The sequence below is a fragment of the Eptatretus burgeri genome, chromosome 16, assembly GCF_056783735.1.
Source record: "Eptatretus burgeri isolate ZD-2024b chromosome 16, Ebu_testis_v1, whole genome shotgun sequence".
Lineage (NCBI taxonomy): Eukaryota > Metazoa > Chordata > Myxini > Myxiniformes > Myxinidae > Eptatretus > Eptatretus burgeri.
Window position 1 is genome coordinate 2,182,079 of NC_140976.1, and position 18,356 is coordinate 2,200,434.

Here is an 18,356-nt window from a genome sequence, read left to right on the forward strand (position 1 = left end):
ACTACACACTCAAAAAAGACACCGAGCTCGCCGAAATAATAAAGCATATCCCACGAAACGCAAGCTATACTAGTCCGGAAATGCAGAATGAACTGATCTGCACATTGAGTAATGTTGTGACGGATGCCATTGTGGAAGAAGTAGGCACATCGTGGTTTACCATCAAGGTGGATGGGACGAGGGACCCCACTGAATGTGTGACCATATCAATCATCATTCGCTTTGTATCCACATCAAATGAAGCAACAGAGCGTCTACTCACAATAGCTACTGCCAACGCTGGTGATGCAAAAACATTGACAGACCTAATAATTGCAGAGCTGACAAAAACAGGACTTGACGCATCAAAAATATTAAGTCAGGTGTACGACGGGGCTTCGGTAATGGCTGGGAAGCACGGTGGGGTGCAAAAGTTGTTGCAAGAGATATTGGAAAGAGAAATCCCCTATGTGCACTCCTTAAATCACCAACTCCATCTGGTAGTTATCCACGCACTGGCAGTAGAGAAAGCTGTCACTGATTTCCTCGAGGTTTGTTGTTGCCTGTACAAATTCTTCAGAAAGCCCACTGTTGCTGCACAGTATAAAGGTGAGCGGTTAAAACGACTTCTTGATCAAAGGTGGACGGGACATTTACCCACCGTGTCTGTGATCATAGGATGTTTTAAGGATATCACATCCTTACTGTCGGAGATTGATGCAGAGCACGCCTTCGGTGCAGAGATGAGGATGGAGGCTATTGGGCTTTTGCGGGAAGTCTCTGGGCCTGCCTTCATGTTCTTGCTATCTTTGTACAAAAACTGCTGATGTTGTTAGATGGCCCTAACAGACTCTTGCAGGCAGAGGACATGGACTTGCTCACGGGGTTGGAACTGGTGGCGAGTGCTACAGAGTGCGTGAAGAAACTCCACTCTGAGGATGAGTTCACTGATCTGTGGAACAAGGCCAACGATGCTCGCACTTCTACACCTGCACCACCAAAACGGAGACGCACAATGCATAAGAACTTGGAACAGTTTGTAGTTTTGGAGACTACAGGACAAAACAACGACAATGACAAGACGGAACTGCAGAGGGTTTTTTTACAGCGCAATTGACACTGTGCTTGGCGAGATCGCTCAGCGCTTCAGTGAGCGCAACACACAACTCGCCCGTTCACTCTCTGCCTTGAATCCTGAAAATGACACGTTTTTGGATCCCCACTTGCTCCAGCACATCATGACATTAACAAAGTCAACCATCAATGAAACAGAGTGTGTGGTTGCAAAGCAGTTTATTCGCTCACAAACAGAAAAGCAGCGAAACGAGAGATGGACAACACAAAAACTCCTCTCAACTTACCACAAAACGCTGGAAGCCATGCCACGTGTAGTGACTGCTATGAGACTTGGACGAACATTTGGTGCGTCCACTGCCATGTGTGAAAACTCATTCTCAACATTGAGGAATGTCTTCACTGACCATCGCCGGTCCATGCGCCATGCACGCAAGGCACAACTGGTACAGCTGGCCTTCGAGAGAGACCTCACACGTAAATGCCTGAATGAATGGAAGGAGAAGGTCCTCAGAAGATTCCACACCGAGACACGTCGCCTGCAGCTCTTCTGACAGTGAGTGCAGCGGTATAAAAACTATACGAGGAGTTCAGATTGTGTGTGTGACTGCTGGCGATGCATGTGTGGTTGTGGTTGCAGTGTGGTTGTGGTCAGCACCCACCGTGGTCGGCTGCTTTGTACTTCTGATGTTTAAGTTAAATGTTGTGTTTGGTGCTTTGCATATCCCATATCTAGTGCTTTGTGCATAACCTTACCTCTGTGTAATTGACTGCTTTGAATGCGGACCTTGTGGTATCTTCAGGCTGGTTGTATTTGCTGGTGATAGTTTAACGTGATGATCGCAGGTCATAGCCTACTGTATCTTATTTCAAAGTGCACTGATTCTGGTGCCAACCTCTCCCGTTTAGTCATTGTATTTCTGGTATATTAATTTTCTCATGCCAAGTCTTCACAACACCTTGTATAAGTTCACCTGAATTGGTGCCAATTGTCTAATCATTGAATATCTGCATTGTGAATGTGCCAGTTTGTTGCGGCTCTCCTACATTCGAATAATTTTAGGCCAAAAACATCAGAACATATTAAATCTAGCTGAGATCAATTTGGTTAGTATGTGACGGCAACCTCAGTATAGATGTGTCAATGCTGCATGAATACAATAGTATACCGGGTTATCAAAAATATTAAATATAATAATTGTGCCCCCCCATCCAGTTCATATGCCCCCTTTAATACTGAGCCCTGGCTACGGGCCTGCACTGGTCTGATCTAAACTTGCCAGGTATATTGCTGGGGACCTGAGTATGTGCATTTTCAAGGGTTTATATTAATCGGACAAGTGCTTCCCAAGTTATGGCCATTTATTTACCAACCAATGAAAGGACACTTTGATGCGTCGGCCGGACTTTGCGCGAATCAAAGCCAGGAAGAAGCTAAAAGATTCTGTAGGTTTTTTTACATCTCGCAAATATATTGTAGCAATTCCCCCAAAGTGTGCAATAATGCAATTATATCTGCAAAAACGACAAAAAAAACTGTCTACATTGAGATTTGAGATGATACCATCACGTTTTGGTTTTGCGATTATTTTCTCTGTTCCGTTGTTTTCATCCATCGTGGTGTTTCTTGTATATAAACTTTTGTTACTCGTAGTTTCTGAAATACATGTTTTTACACATAAACCGTGTTTTTTTTTTCTTTTGACAGCCGAGGTTGGTGCATTTATATATGATTACTTTTATAAGCATGTATGAAGTAAAAATGGCTGCGGCCCTGAGAGGGCCCCGCGTACTTCTAGGGCCCAGGCCCCGCAACACATAAATCCGGCCCTGCTAAAAATCAACAGATGGAGCTACGGTGCCGTATGATGACCACGTCCAGGTATGAAAACATCCAAATGACTTCTTGGGAAGAGCAACCAAATGGCTGTTACTCTACAAGTACGTACTTAATAGACGAAACCAACTTAAGTAATGTTGGGTCCTTCTACTCACCTGCACAGGTAAAGGCTATTTGAACCATTGCTTCTGAGCTCACCTTGCGCAGGTAATTTGGCCAGAATAGCTCAGTCGTTAAAAAAAAAAAACTGCTCGTGGAACCGTCTGGTTCGATCGATTCCCTGATTTAGATGTCCGGCGCACATCACGATGTGTACACATAATGAACTGAGTAGATCTGGACGAAATCATGTACTCGCTCCCTCCTGTAACTCCTGAAGAAGAAGAGGAAGAAGAAGAGGATGAAGAAAGAGAGGAAGAAGAAGAGCGTTATCAGGCGTGTGTGTGTGTGTTTTTTTTAAAGAACAACGCTGTTGCTAAGCAACGCGGCCTGGTAACCGAGATATCAAGCAGCCTTGCAGGGTTTCGATTGTTCCGCTTTGTCTTTGTCCTGTTAATAACCTGTAACCTGTAACCGTGTTCTCTTTCGGGCAGATCTTCATTTTTAAAATGGATCATCCTTTCTCCAGAAGAAGCCTGCGCGTCCCGCCCGGTTTTCCTGCCCTTCTGGAGTCTCTGACGGTGGAGGTTTGTTTGCATTTGCTCCACTTTCTTGTGTTTCACCAAGTTTGATATTATTAATTTACAAGCATTTACATTCACAGTAATAAAGAGAATTTATTGTTTTATTTTTTACATTTTTTTTTTTAAATCGTGTTTCTATTGATCACCGTTTGTAAATGGAGAGATTTTTTAAAATAAAACGTTTAAACGAAGGGCCCATCGGTTTGCGAGCAGGCCGTTGACCCGTTCCGTGTAGGTTCAACACCCGACCTGGTCGCACAAGGATCCACTGTTGAACCCCCTCCCGGTGAAGTGCCAGCAGGGGGTGCAGCATCCTGGAGCACGCTGATCGAAGCCCGCTGTGGAGGGGTGGGGGTCGTTTTAAACCCCTCTTCCCTTCATATCTCAGAGATTCTGTTCTGTTCTTGCATGACGCAACTTAGCTGCCGGGTAGCTATCGTTTCTTGGAGTGCAGCTGTGCCGCTGATGCTGTGCCCGCCGACCTCGGAAGGATGACGGACTGAATCAACCCCACCTGATGTTAATTCAAGGGAAAAACGGGGCTCGAAATCAGGACCCTAAGATCCCAAGGCAACTACCGTAACCGCTTAGCCAACACCAGGCTTCTACGTCGGAGATGGAATACATCCGATCGGCCATTTCGTCCACGAGCCACCCACGATGTAAGTATCAAAGTGGAGGACTAATTCCCACTATGACGGTTACTTACACCCATGTATGATGTGCATGAAAACGAACGATGGACATTTCAAATGAGTAGCTGAACGCCATTTTCAATCACAATTCATTCAAATCAAAACTACGGCTCGATGGTACATTCTAGTTTTTGGGATCTTCAAGGGTTAGTAAGTAAAGTTGTTCATCGTAAAGTGCTGAGAATGCCAGTACTCATTTTAGACCATTTTGATGCATACTTGTCGAAAATATATGAAATGTCTGGAAAAATGCGTAAATTTTTTGATTTGTTTGTCTATCATGCTTATAATTAATTGTTCTATCATATAAATGGACAATTTCATGTTTTTAATGAAAATCTACACATAATTCTACCAATATGTGCTTCCTTCATTCATTTGTACTGCAGCTGTAGGTCGTTTGAATTTGAAAACGAAACCTGGTCTCACCTGATCTGTGGTCTGTGAAACTGGAAAGATGTCTTCCAGTATGTTGTGCTTTGCTCTCAACCCAAAGCAGCTTGTGCAAGTTCTATGAAATGGTCGGGAAATAGTCTAGTCCTCTTCAAAGCGAACCTCCATGCTGAATGAAATCTGAACAAATGGGTAGTCTCGATGTAAGGAAATTTTTATTTTTTTTGCTAATTTGTTGATACATGTTCTGACGTGAATCATCTTCGTCATCACGATCATCTGAATCACAGCTGCTCCTCCAGATAGCAGCTTGGTAACTGGCACGAAGTGTGTGCTGTCATCGTGTGTCCGTGCTTGGTGGGGGCTGTCCAGATTCGACGTCCCTCTTTCTTGCACAGAACATATTACAGCACAAAACGTTTACACCGCATGTCTTCGTGTTTTTAGAGTAAAGCTGACATGTGAACTCTTGGATGTGGTTGAAAACATCTTGGGGCATGTTCCACGATGCTCCAAGAGAGAAAAACGCATCACGGCATTTCTGATTCTCCCACTCAATTTTCAGAACTTTCATTTTTCCTTGGCTAGCAAGAGCACTGATAGTGTCACAACCAGTCCATGCATGAAGCCCTGGCAGTGCAGAGCACACTTCATGCCCCAATGCCGCAGAGATTTTTGGGATGTCAATCATCCTAACGCGAACCTTTAAAGTCCTACGACGGATGAAACCTCCACATTTGATGGCACTGCTCAGACTGAGACGGACGATGAAAACGTTAGTGTCATCTGCCACCAAAAGAATAGCCTGGTAATTCTCTGCAGCAGCATGTTGTGCATGTAGAAACGGAGGGTATCGGCTTGCTCGTGGCTGTATCTGAGAGCCTAGACCTCCACACACTTCTCCCTGGTAAGCATGATGCATTTTTTCTCACATGTGACGAACATTGTTTGGTCACCCAGCTTCTCCCTTTTGGTTTGTTTTTCCTATGATTCTGCCAGAAACTTGATGAGCTTTAATTTTTTTTTTTAATCACTGCACACCAGCAAGCATCTCCAATTTTTTTTTTTTAGCTTATATTTACATTCTGGTATTGGCTTACATTCTGGAATTTACATTCCAGAAAAGGTATTGTCATCACTCACCATCCATCCATCCAGCCGTCTCCTATTTCGACTTCTCCGGCCAAACCGCTGGACTGATCTGGCTGAAATTTGGCAACAACGTTCTTCTCCTGACTGGTAACAGGAATTGCAAAGCTTATTCTGGTTACATGACTTTAAGTAGGTCAAAATGGCCAACTTCGTAAATTTCTTCAAAAATCTTCTTCTCCAGACCCACCGATCATAATGCTACCAAATTTGGGTTGCAACATTAGGACAGGGTCGTGATGTTAAATTGCGGAGGTCATGCCGATCACGTGACTGGAAGTGTGTCGAACTGGCACACTTGGTAAACGTTTGGGAAAATTGCGTAAATTCCTTCAAAAACCTTACTCTCCAGACCCACCAATCAGAATGCTACCAAATTTGGGTTACAACATTAGCCCAGCATCCAGATACAGATACAGTGGTCTTATTTTTATTTCATATTGTGATCAGGTCTTACTCTGTTGAATTTGACACCTTCCTGTGATCTCGGCTCACACGTTCAGCAGATTCGATGGACTGATCCCTATAGATATTGAAGATCACATCAACATGATCACTTCTTTGAGCAACATGCAGGAATGACTCAAAGATATGATCAGAGAGCTCGTCAAAATTATGATTTTCTCCATGCAGCTTCTGCAGGAGAGCCGTAGCATCAATCAGTGTTGCACGTGGTTTTGGAACATCTTCTGCAGGGTCCATATTACTTTCACATTTTCGGCAAGCGCAGCTTTGTTGTTTTTCTTAAAAGTTCCATCAACCATTTACCAGCGATCATTGTAATGGCCCAAGAGGATGACTAAACAGATCATGCACGTCAAGCTTTCGGTTTGTGCAATGAGTATCATGGTAACGAACAACTTCCTGTCAGACTTCAGAATTATTTCCTTGTTTGTGCTCTTCACAGATTTCTTCTCGACTTCACCAAATGCTTTCAAGTTCAGATTTTGATTTTGTCATAGAAACCTCCTTTTTGAAGGCACTGCTCCTGAAATATCCAGTAAGCCTCCTTCCCTTTCTGCAGTGCATGTTGAAGGTCACTAGAAACTTCAGGGGTGGCAGCTACTTCAGTCAAGATACTGACAGGATCTGAACCGTCATGGCCAAATGAATTTGTCCAGTCGTTCTCCAGTAAGCCAACGATTGCTCTTGCATCTGATTCGTCGTTCTGGATGTGAGGATTCCTGAGATCAGGATGATTGAATTGAGTCTGGATCTGGATGATTGCCTCATGGCAGCAGCATGATGTTCTGTTGTGAGATAGTTGTGTGATATCGCCACTGGTTTGAGACTAAAGCCTTGTGTTCCTCCTGCAGTTTGTGTGTCCTCATTGACCGGTTCTTGCTAAACGTACAGCAGCACTCAGTGGTGCATGGAACTAAGTAGTGCTGAAACCCAATGGCTCCTACATGCAAAAACCAGGCATTTCTACCAAATGAAATACATTTCTCTTAATATGCCTTGTCCATTACTTTGTGAGTGGCTTGTTTTATTGAACTAACAGATCCTTTATCCTTTCATTTTCCTTTTAAACCAACAAATTGCTACAAAACGGGGTGTTATTTGCAAACTTAAACAGAGACCGCCATGTTCCAAAAGTAAAAAGCACATTATTTTTGCCTCCTTTTGAGAAAGTGATGGGGTTTAAAAATAGTGATTGCAAGGACCATTGGGTTCAATTCAGGTGTGAAATTCGAAAATCACCAAATGGCCGCTACAGAACCCAATGGTTACACTGTGATGCTCTGCATAGGCAAGTCCGCAGAACTCTAAGCTCAGAAAGGGTCTGTCCCAATTTGGTTGAACCAACTCTGTTACACATCTTTTTGGAGTGATATGTTTAAAAATAACAAATTTAGGTATTCTCTAGACATGTAAAAAATAATTTGAGGAAAACATGTATGAATAACAAACATGGATAAATAATTATTGACATGCTCCCAGTTATATAGTGAACAATATTTGTTCAGTACAAATTAAGATTTGAACACCAGAATTTGCCGTGCAGACATAGTTTTGAATTACATGAATATTTCTTGAAAATGGTGGCCATTTTTAGAGATGGCGTCGAAAATGGCAATAAGCTACTCATTTGAAATGTCCATCATTAATTGTCATGGACGTCATACATTGGTGTAAGTAAAAATCATTGTGGAAATGAGTCCCCCAACTTGATACTCAACGTCGAGGTTTTTCCACCTGGCTCATGCACAATATGCCGATATCATTAAATCGATACTGCAAGAGAGATATCTGTATGTGTCTGTCGTTATTTTTCTGAGATGGTCAAACGGATCTTTGTCAAACTTTTAGAGATTCATCAGTGAGTGCCAGGGAGTGTTTTAGGGGGTGTGGGTTGGGCAGGAGATTTATTTTTGAAAAAAAGTTGATTTTGCTTTGGGGTTTTTTTTTTTTTAATCACTCTGTAATGTCGAAGCCTTTGTAGCTATGTGAGAGGTAATATTAAATGATCTGATCCCATTCCTTAGTGGATGTAGGTGTTCTTTGCCCCCCACAAAATAAATAGAAAAAAACCCCAAAATTTTATTTTTTTAAAATGCCAACAGGATTCGAATATCACCAAGCAATGCCGAGTGCCCTTGCTTGTGTTAAATAAAACGTGTTTTTTACGAATTATTAATTAAAAACAAGTACGCTAATTTTATGCATATTTTCAATATTTTTTTTTAATATACATTTAATTTGAGATAAGAAGATACGCAGGACTAAAAAGAAAAAAAATCATGAAACAGCATTTGGCAATTCATGGGGGTTATGGAGAAATCGTGAAACTTCTACCAGGGGGGTCATTTTGACTTGAGGTCGACGAATCGAGTCCATCCGTAACGTCTCCATAGTACATTGGACATGACTCACCCACAACCCCAACCATATCCCTGGGTTAATTACCATGTTGGTTCGTGTGATGACCAACCTAGATGACCCAAATGGTCATTAAAATGCGATCGACCATCGATCACTCAATAAATGAAAGGCTCTCTCTTTCGGCCAGGCCTGCGTCCTGCTTTTGAAATTGTATAGGGGTGAGTCGTGATTGGTGCCTGGTGATGTGACAGATCATGGTTAGATAAAACGCATGGTGCACCTGTTGTGTGGTACACCTGTTGCAGGTGCTGAGGGAGCAGCCGAGGAACCTCGCTCGATTCGCTGCACAGCACTTTGAGCGACTGCTGGAGCAAAGAATTGGTGAGTCACAAATGGGTAGACACGGGACATCTCGGTTTTGTTCAGTACGGTTTTGTTCTTCAAGGCTTTTCACTAATTGTTGTATGGTCTTCTCTTGGTAATCATGAACGTGTTTGGGACATACAAGGAAATGAGGCTGGATAGGCCATGAGGCCCATCGTGCCTGTAACATATTCACATTTCAGAAGCATTATTTATCCCTTACGGAGTAACCGTGTTCTTATAATTAACTTCAACTGAAGAGCCAGTCAACGTCCAGATCACTATTATAACTAACGTGCATATCCCATCTAATCTCGGAGAATAAATTTTTTTAGCGTCCGACATCTCTGAGTTGTCTCGCCTTGGGGTTTTATTCTCGGCATCGACAATAAACTGTCCAATTAGTGCCTCACATGCAGGATGTTATATCATGGATATAGTTGTCCGTCCCTCGGATGGGCATTAAGCCGGGTCTTCAGTCTGCTTGCATTAGTTCATAGATGTTAAATATCACACGGTGTCATTCATTGAAGAGTAGGTGAGCTATCGCCAGCACCCTGAGGTCAAATTGTAAATTATTGACACATTTTGTCGAATGTCAGACTTTGTCGGCGAGTGGACTAACCATGCTCCATGAGCTGCTGAGCCTAACTCAGTGGGAAAATGGCGTAAGAAGAAAATCATTCGTCAGGCGACTGCCCCATAATGGCCGACCCTATTCTAGAGATACATTATTGGGGGGTTTTTCACGGCAACAATGTAAATGCAGATGAAACAACTGGCTTTACATTCCTTTTAATCATGCCAACGTCCGATGGATGTCATGCTCCATGATGCAGTCCCTCAGGCCAGTACTAGAGGGGCAGTTTTAGGTACTAATTGTATTTGTTTATTACTTCCCGAAAGTGGATGGAGGTTACATAAGGATACATAAGGATACTAGACAAAGGAGGAGGCCTTTCAGCCTATCATGTCTGTGCCACATCAATCAACACAAGACCAAAATCAACATCAACACCAGACCGAAAAAAAAAAATTACATTTTTTTATTTTTTATTTTTTCTATAGTTTTTTTAATGTTTTTTTTTCCAGTTTTTTATGTATTTTTTTCCAGGGGAGGGTGATGATGGTTCTTGGGTAAAAAAAAAACCACAGAACATCAACCACACAACACCCCTTGACGAGACACCCACCAGCACTCCGTACGCATGCACACAATCACCCATCAAAGCTGAAGTCCGGTCATCCCGATACACGACTAAAAGTCCTGCCAACATCCCGATACCCCTCTATCTCTGATACTTCCAGGTACATATTTAATTCTAATTTAAACTTATCTTCTGTTTCTGCTGCCACTACCTTTTCCAGGGAGACCATTCCCTGCATTAACTACTCTCTGAGTAAAAGTCCCCTGACCTTACTACCGTCTTAACTCTCCACTTCTTTACTCTCAGGCTTTGGCCCCTGGTCCTTCTTTCACAACTGGAGCCATATAAAAGCATCCTACCAGTGTCTTACTGTTTTTACAATCTCTAATCTGTAATCTCTACCCATACAGAATCCTCAACATTTATTCCTTCCTTAATGTCACCCCTTTCTCTTGATGCATTGCTGTCCTTGACCCAGATTGCGACTCCTCCTATTCTCTCCTTCCTATCACACCGATACACCTTGTAGCCTTCTAATTCTGTCCTCCATTTACTCAACTCCTTAAACCATGTCTCGACTGCAACTATATCGTACTCCTCGCTATCTACTTTGGCTTCAAGCTCTTCCATCTTATTATTTTAACTCCTGGCATTGGTATATAATATGTTTAACTTTTCTCTTCCTGAAATTATATTTTCTTGCCTGAAACATCACAATTACAACATCAGTTCCTTCCTTAATAGCTTCCCCACCCTCCACTGACCTAAAAAAGCCTGGATTCCTTCCTCAATCCCACTGCAAACCTTGCTGCTCCCTTTCTATTTAACATATGGCCATCATTCTGGAAACACTCTCTTTGTCCCTGAAATGATTTCCCCTGCTTCTTCATTTAAAACCTTCCTCCCTACACCATTCTTCCAGCCATTGGTTGACATCTATCACTCTGCTCATAATTTCTATATCATTTCCTCATCTTGTGAAAATCCCAGAAAACATGACCTCACAACCCTTTGCTTTCAGCCGCTTTCCCAATATCCTGTATCTATTTTTCAAATCCTCTGAGTAAACATCATTCGCACCTTGGTGTACCACAACCAATTTCTTCCTTCCGTGACCAGATACGATATCATTTACCCTTCCTTCAATATCCCTAACTCCTACTCCTTCAAAACTGCACAGAACTCCATGTGTATGATCTTTCCTGCAGAATGAAGAATCTACATATTTAATCGTCTCATCACCTGCAAAAACTGTCTCCGAGACCTCATTTCTACCAATCTCCATTGCTGCACCCTTACCACTGCTTGCACTCACTGCACTTTCACCACTGCCTGCACTCATTGCACCCTCACCACTGCCTGCACTCACTGCACCCTCACCATTGCTTGCACTTGCTGCTTCCTCACCACTACCTGCACTCGCTGCTCCCTCACCACTGCCTGCACCCCCTGCACCCTCACCACTGCCTGCACCCCCTGCACCCTCACCACTGCCTGAAGTCGTTGCCTCACCAATGCCTATACTTTCTGATCTCTCACCACTGCCTACTCCCACAGCACCCTCACCACTGCCTTTGCCCGCTGTACCCTCACCACTGCCTTTGCCCACTGTACCCTCACCACTGCCTTCACCCGCTGTACCCTCACCACTGCCTTCGCCCGCTGTACCCTCACCACTGCCTTCGCCCGCTGTACCCTCACCACTGCCTTCGCCCGCTGTACCCTCACCACTGCCTTCGCCCGCTGTACCCTCACCACTGCCTGCTCCAACTCCACCCACACCACTGCCTGCTCCAACTCTACCCACACCACTGCCTGCTCCCGCTACTCCCACACCATTGCATGTGCTTTCACCACTTCGTGCGCCTGCTGTACCTTCACCACTTCCTGCTCCCACGACACCCACACCACTGCTTGCTCCTGTTTCACACACACCACTGAATGCAGTCACCAGTTTCTGCTCCCACTGCACCATCACCACTGCCTGCTCCCACTGCACCATCACCACTGCCTGCTCCCACTGCACCATCACCACTGCCTGCTCCCACTGCACCATCACCACTGCCTGCTCCCACTGCACCATCACCACTGCCTGCTCCCACTACACCATCATCTCTGCCTGCTCCCACTGTACCATCACCACTGCCTGCTCCCACTGCACCATCACCTCTGCCTGCTCCCACTGCACCATCACCTCTGCCTGCTCCCACTGCACCATCACCTCTGCCTGCTCCCACTGCACCATCACCTCTGCCTGCTCCCACTGCACCATCACCTCTGCCTGCTCCCACTGCACCATCACCTCTGCCTGCTCCCACTGCACCATCACCACTGCCAATATCCTCAGCAACCTCATTCCACAACCGTAACCAACTATTAGCTACAAATTTTTCACATTTTGCTACTTGCTATAAATGATCTATCCATTCCTTCAACCTAGTAAAAACTATCCTCAAGTGAGCCATTTCCTCACACTTCGTACAACAGTAAATACCCTCTGCTTCCCCTATCTTGATGTGGCCCACATTGAGCATCTATCACATTTTATGAACTCCTTTTCCTTTCTCCTTCAGTCTCTATTTATACCCTTTTCACCCCCATATTCCCAAAGCCCCAACTGACTTAAATGCTAAACTTAAACACAAGACCTCCCCCTGCTTCTTTCAATAAATTCACACAAATCTATATATTACTAAAACTCTCATCATGTATGTATGTATGTTCCCGAAATACAGCCAAAACGGTACACGATAGCGCAAAAATTTTAGGGCCGCCTTACTCAACATTCTCCTGCGGTGTGCAGTATCAAGTTTCGTTAAAATCGGGCAATGAAAAGATTATTAAAAAATCAATACCTGATTCAGTCAAGTACTCTTCGGGAGAATTTGATCAATGCAAACAACATCAGCGGGATAGTTCGCTGGAGCTATCTTTTTTTTTTTCTTGAAATGATTTTTTTTATCAACCGCTGTCACAACGGGAATCCAACGGGCTCACGGGTCCTCTAGTACCCACTAAAACTGTTGTGAACACGACTACAACCTTTATAAATACAATCTCACAACCCCTGATACAAGACACAAAATATGCAAAACACACAAAAAGCACTTGTCTTAATCTGGCCTAGGACCTTACACAACCACGTGTGAAAGACTGGAAGTGAGGTGAAGTGAACTGATGCCCCAGTGAATTTTCACGCCTGTCTGTTTGTCTGTGAGCATGATATCTCAAAAAGTGGTGGATGGGTTATGACAAAACTTGGTGCATGAGTTGGGAAGGTAACACAAACAAGTCGATTCGATTTTGGTGCAGGTGTGGATCCAGATCCGGCCTATCAGTGGGAAACAAAACGTATTTTGTTCAGCCTGGCAGAGGTATGCGCTCTACCAAGTTCTGTTCTTGTTTTCATTTGTTATTACATACTTTGTTTATTTCCCTTGCAGGTTGGCTTATCTATTAGTTTTGTACTTCTGCCACCGAAGGTGTACAGAGGTTGTGCTTTCACCCCTGTTTGTCTGTCTGTCTGTCTTTGTTTGTTCGTCTGTGAGCAGGATATCTCAAAATGTTATGGACGGATTTGGACGAAACTTGGTGAATGAGTTGGGTAGGTGACAAGAACAAGCAAATTAGATTTTGGTTCAGGTCCAGTTCCAGATCCGGCCTATCGGTGGAATACAAAACCTGAACTCTGACCTAAAACCTAAAACTTTTTTAAACTAAAACCTAAAACTAAAACCTAAAAAACCTAAAACGCATCTCTGACCTAAAACTTTTAAAAACCACAGTTTGCCATGGATGCTCGCTTTCCATCAACCATTCTTTTTTTCCAACTTCAGTGCCAACTCACCCCCCTCACCCCTCACTCTCACTCTCAAAGCAACCATCCCACTCTTCTCCCTCCAAGCCTCCCTCTCACCTCTTTCAAAAATTCCCCCTCACCTTTCTCCCACCTTTCATCCCCCTCACTCTTCCTTCTCTAAGTTGCCCCCCTCTCATCCACCAACCTGCCTCCCTCCACTGCCCTCTCACCTCCATCTCTTCACTCCACCTCCACAAATACTCAACTGCCATCTTCCTTGTCTCTTGTCCCCCTCTCTCCCAGCACCACAGAGCCTTTTCTCCTCCTCATTCGGCCCCCTCCCCTCGCTATTCTGCAATACCCCACACTCCTTCAGCAACCCTCCTTACCTCCCCCCTCGTCCCTCGTCCTACCCTCCCCCGCCCCCTCCACCTCCTGCACCCAAAGCCTCCTCCCCTACCTCTTCATTAAAAGTGTGGACCTCAAATATCCGGGGCCTTCGCTCAAACCTTTCAGATCTTTCCATGCAGGTTGCCACTGACAAACCAGACATTATCTGCCTAACAGAAACTTTCCTCTCCCAAGACGTGTCTGACTCCCAAGTATCTCTCCCTGGTTACTCCCTCTTACGGTATGACAGACCTGAGCCTCGTCCTGGTGGAGGTGTTGCTCTCTTCATCAAAGACTCTATTCCTCACTCTCCCTGCACTGCTCTCACTCCCCCACACCCCCAGGAATACCTCTGGCTTCGGCTTCCCCTCCACTCCCACCTCATGTTTATATGTGTACTGTACCGTCCACCGAACAGTGATGACTCCATCTACACCTCACTCTCCGAAAACATGGACCATCTTCTATCTTCTCATCCAAACTCTCTCTTCCTCTTATGTGGCGACTTCAATTGTCATCACGCCAGTTGGCTAGGTGTGGGTACCTCTCTCACCTGCCATGGCACCTCAGCAAAAGCTTTCTGTGACTCATTGGGACTGACTCAATCGGTCAACTTCCCGACCCGGATCTCAACCAATGGTACTCCATCTCTTCTGGATCTGATTTTGACAAATTTCCCTGACAATATCTGCTGCTCTTCCTTCACTCCAATTGGTTCTTCTGACCACGTCCTTGTTAAAGTGGACATCTCTCTGGCTGTTATCAGAGAACCACCTCACCGCCGTCGAGTCTGGCATTTCACTCAAGCCGACTGGCAGGGTCTCCGAGCAGCCATCAAACTTACAGACTGGTCTCCTATCACTACTTTCTCAAACATCAACTCATCCTGGGAATTCTTTCAAAGAAACTTGCTCTCCCTCATGCACAGATTTATCCCCTCTCGTGTTCAGTTGTCTTACCCTTCCTCCCGCCCTTGGTTTACTGAAGCTTGTGGCGAGGCAGTTGTCCTGAAACAACTTGCCTTTGCCTCATGGAAAGCAAACCCAACTGAGGGCAATCTCAGTTCTTTCCACAAAGCTCGGAACAAGTGTGTAGCTACCCTCAGGAGAGCCAGAAAACAACATCTTTCTCATCTCAAGTCTGAACTCTCAAACCTCTCTCCCTCCTCAAAATCCTGGTGGCGTTTAATCAAATCTGTTTCTGGTGTATGTTCCCCCTCCATCCCCTCCCTTACCTCAAATGGCCGCACTGCTGATTCCACACGTGATAAAGCTGAATGTCTAAACTCGGTGTTTGCAGCTAAATCTTGTGTCCCAAACCCATCACTATCTCTACCCACTTTACCCAGTCGCACCCAACTGTCCCTGGACTCTGTATCCTTTTCTCCTGACAAGGTGGAGAGCTTGCTTTCAAACCTCGAGTCAGATTCTGCAACCGGTCCAGACGGCATCAGCCCACGTGTCCTCAAAGCCTGCTCTTCTGCTCTTGCTCACCCTCTCTCTGTTCTATTCACCCTCTCATTTGCCCAAGGTCATCTGCCATCTGCTTGGAAATCTGCTAACATCACTGCCCTGCATAAAAAAGGTGCAAAAACAGATCCCTGTAACTATAGACCAATCAGCCTTCTCCCAATCATCAGCAAGGTTATGGAATCCATCATCGCTTCAGACATGAAATCCTTCCTCTTCTCCAATGGCTTGATTTCCAATCATCAATTTGGTTTCAGACCAGGTCACTCTACCCTAGATATGCTGCTACTGCTCTCCCATCAATGGATGGAGGTCCTCAATGCCAGACAGGAAATCCGAGCCGTATCCCTGGACATATCACGTGCTTTTGACACAGTCTGGCACCCTGCCCTACTCACCAAACTCTCTTCCCATGGTATTCAAGGCCATCTCCACTCATGGCTCGCAGACTTCCTCTCCTGTCGCAGTCAACGTGTGGCCCTAAATGGAGTTCTTTCATCCCCTCTTCCTGTGCAGGCTGGAGTTCCTCAAGGTAGCGTTCTGGGCCCTGTTCTTTTTCTGGTTTTCATCAATGATCTCTCGGACTCTCTGGAAAATCCTCTATTTCTCTTTGCCGACGACTCCACCCTCTGCCGTACCATCTGTCATCCCTCAGACCGGCAAGCAGCAGCTTCTTCGCTCACTGCAGATCTGGATAAAATCACAAACTGGTCCAACACGTGGAACATGTCTTTCAATCCAGACAAATCTCACGCTCTCACTATGTCTCTTCGAAAGGACCGTTTACAAAACCCCCCCATCCACTTTCTCAACAATCCTCTGGAAGAAGTCTTTTCTTTCAAGCTTCTGGGTCTCACTATCTGCCATGACCTTTCCTGGGAAAGTCACATTTCCAACCTTGCCTCAAAAGCCAGTCGCCTACTGGGAATCCTCCGTCGTGCAAAGTCCTTCCTCGGCCCTCTTGAGCTCCTGACCACTTACAAAGCTTTTGTCCGTAGCCTGATGGAGTACTGCTCTCCCCTCTGGGCTGGTGCTCCTGCCTCCCACCTTTCTCGACTTCACGCTGTCGAAACCAGGGCTTTTAAGATCATTGGCATCTCCCGCAATGAAGCTGAGTCTTTGGGCCTCTCACTCAATCACCGCAGGTTGGTCGGTGGTCTTTCTGTCTTCTACCGACTCCTCTCCAGCCTTGCCCCCCTGCTCTCTCTGCGATTTGTCCCAACCACATTTCCACAGGGCGCTCAAGGTCCGCCAACAACCCCCTTCTGGTAAAACTACCAAAATCACGAATCACTGCTCATCTTCACTCTTTCATTCCTCTTTTTCCCGCCTTTGGAATAAACTTCCTCACTCTATTCTTTCCCATTCTTCCCTTCAGGCTTTCAAAACAGCTGTTCACCACCACCTCTTATCTTCCCCCATCCAAATCCTCGATCTTTTCTACCCCCGATAATCCACCCAAGCCCACTTCCTTCAATTCTCCTGCTTTCCTTCCTGAAAGTCCCTTTAATGTCCATCTTCCCCTCGCCATGTTCCCCGTCCCATCCCCATCCCTCTCCCTTCCACAGTTCACCTGTGTCTGTTCCCCAATGTTTTGTCCCTTCCACTCCCGCCCCTCTTGTCTCATGCCTCCTTGCTGTGAGTTGTGTGTTCGCTCTCATACGAGCCTCGACCAAGGTATACAAAAAAAAAAAAAAAAAAAAAAAAAAAAACTTAAACCTGGTGGAGGTATGTGCTCTACAGAGTGACTTTCTAGTTTCAATTGCACTTATTCCCAGCCTATTTGTGTTCACACCAGAGATGTTACGAGATGTCATTCACAGTCTGACGTCATTGCTCAGTGATCAAAAGAAGGAGAAGCTCAAGCAAATAATAGTGGTGGCGGCTTCAACTATGGATATAATAGGAGAAATAATAGGAGATATGTTGAGCTGTTTTGTTTTTTTGTATGTATCAGAGACGGAAAAACATGAAGCAGCAGCTTCAGCACAGGGGTTGGATCATCGGCCTAACAATGATCGCCCATTCGCTGTGAGTATACCAGAGGGTGCCCAAATGTATGCCACAGTTATCGCTTGTAACACCGACATCATGTACCAGGGGTTTGTGATATTGAAATCCAATTGTAATCAATTAGATCATTCTCGCAAATCCAAATCGTAACTGTTGACCTGTGGTCATGGCTTCCTGCAGGGGGAGCTGCTTCACTTGAAAGAAAACGCATCTGCTCGAGCAAAACCGTGAGTCGGGGGCGGGGGGGGAAATCAAAATCAAAGTGATGTTGCAGTGTTCGAAAGGACATTTTAACTGCCAACAAGACAATAGTTTGTTATTGATAACTTTGAGTTTCAGCAAGTAATAAAGAGTGGGAGACAATTTGTGGTTACCTGTGTGGGTTATAAACTTATAACACCATCAGTAAAAGCATATACAGTATACCAGCCAGTCACCAAGAAAAACGTTTTTCAGCTTCTGGTTAACATTTCTGGAAAACCATTTTCTTATAATCATGATGATATTAACTCCTTCACAAAATAAGATTCCATTA

At 44.8% G+C, this 18,356-nt stretch overlaps 1 protein-coding gene across 5 annotated transcripts in view; it reads left to right on the forward strand.

Annotated features, from left to right (window-relative positions):
• Positions 1-3,226: 3,226 nt before the first annotated feature.
• The window catches only part of LOC147010326 (uncharacterized), a 43,194-nt gene continuing 28,064 nt past the window's right edge, over positions 3,227-18,356 (forward strand). For all 5 annotated transcript variants that reach the window (XR_015052274.1, XR_015052272.1, XR_015052273.1 and 2 more), the window contains exons 1-5: positions 3,227-3,385; positions 3,487-3,579; positions 8,945-9,020; positions 17,766-17,839; positions 18,002-18,048. Coding sequence is in view for 1 of the 5 variants with exons in the window: in XM_085859152.1 (XP_085715278.1) it covers positions 3,242-3,385; positions 3,487-3,579; positions 8,945-9,020; positions 17,766-17,839; positions 18,002-18,048 (434 nt within the window). In the remaining 4 variants the exon portion in view is untranslated. The remainder of the gene's footprint in view (positions 3,386-3,486; positions 3,580-8,944; positions 9,021-17,765; positions 17,840-18,001; positions 18,049-18,356) is intronic.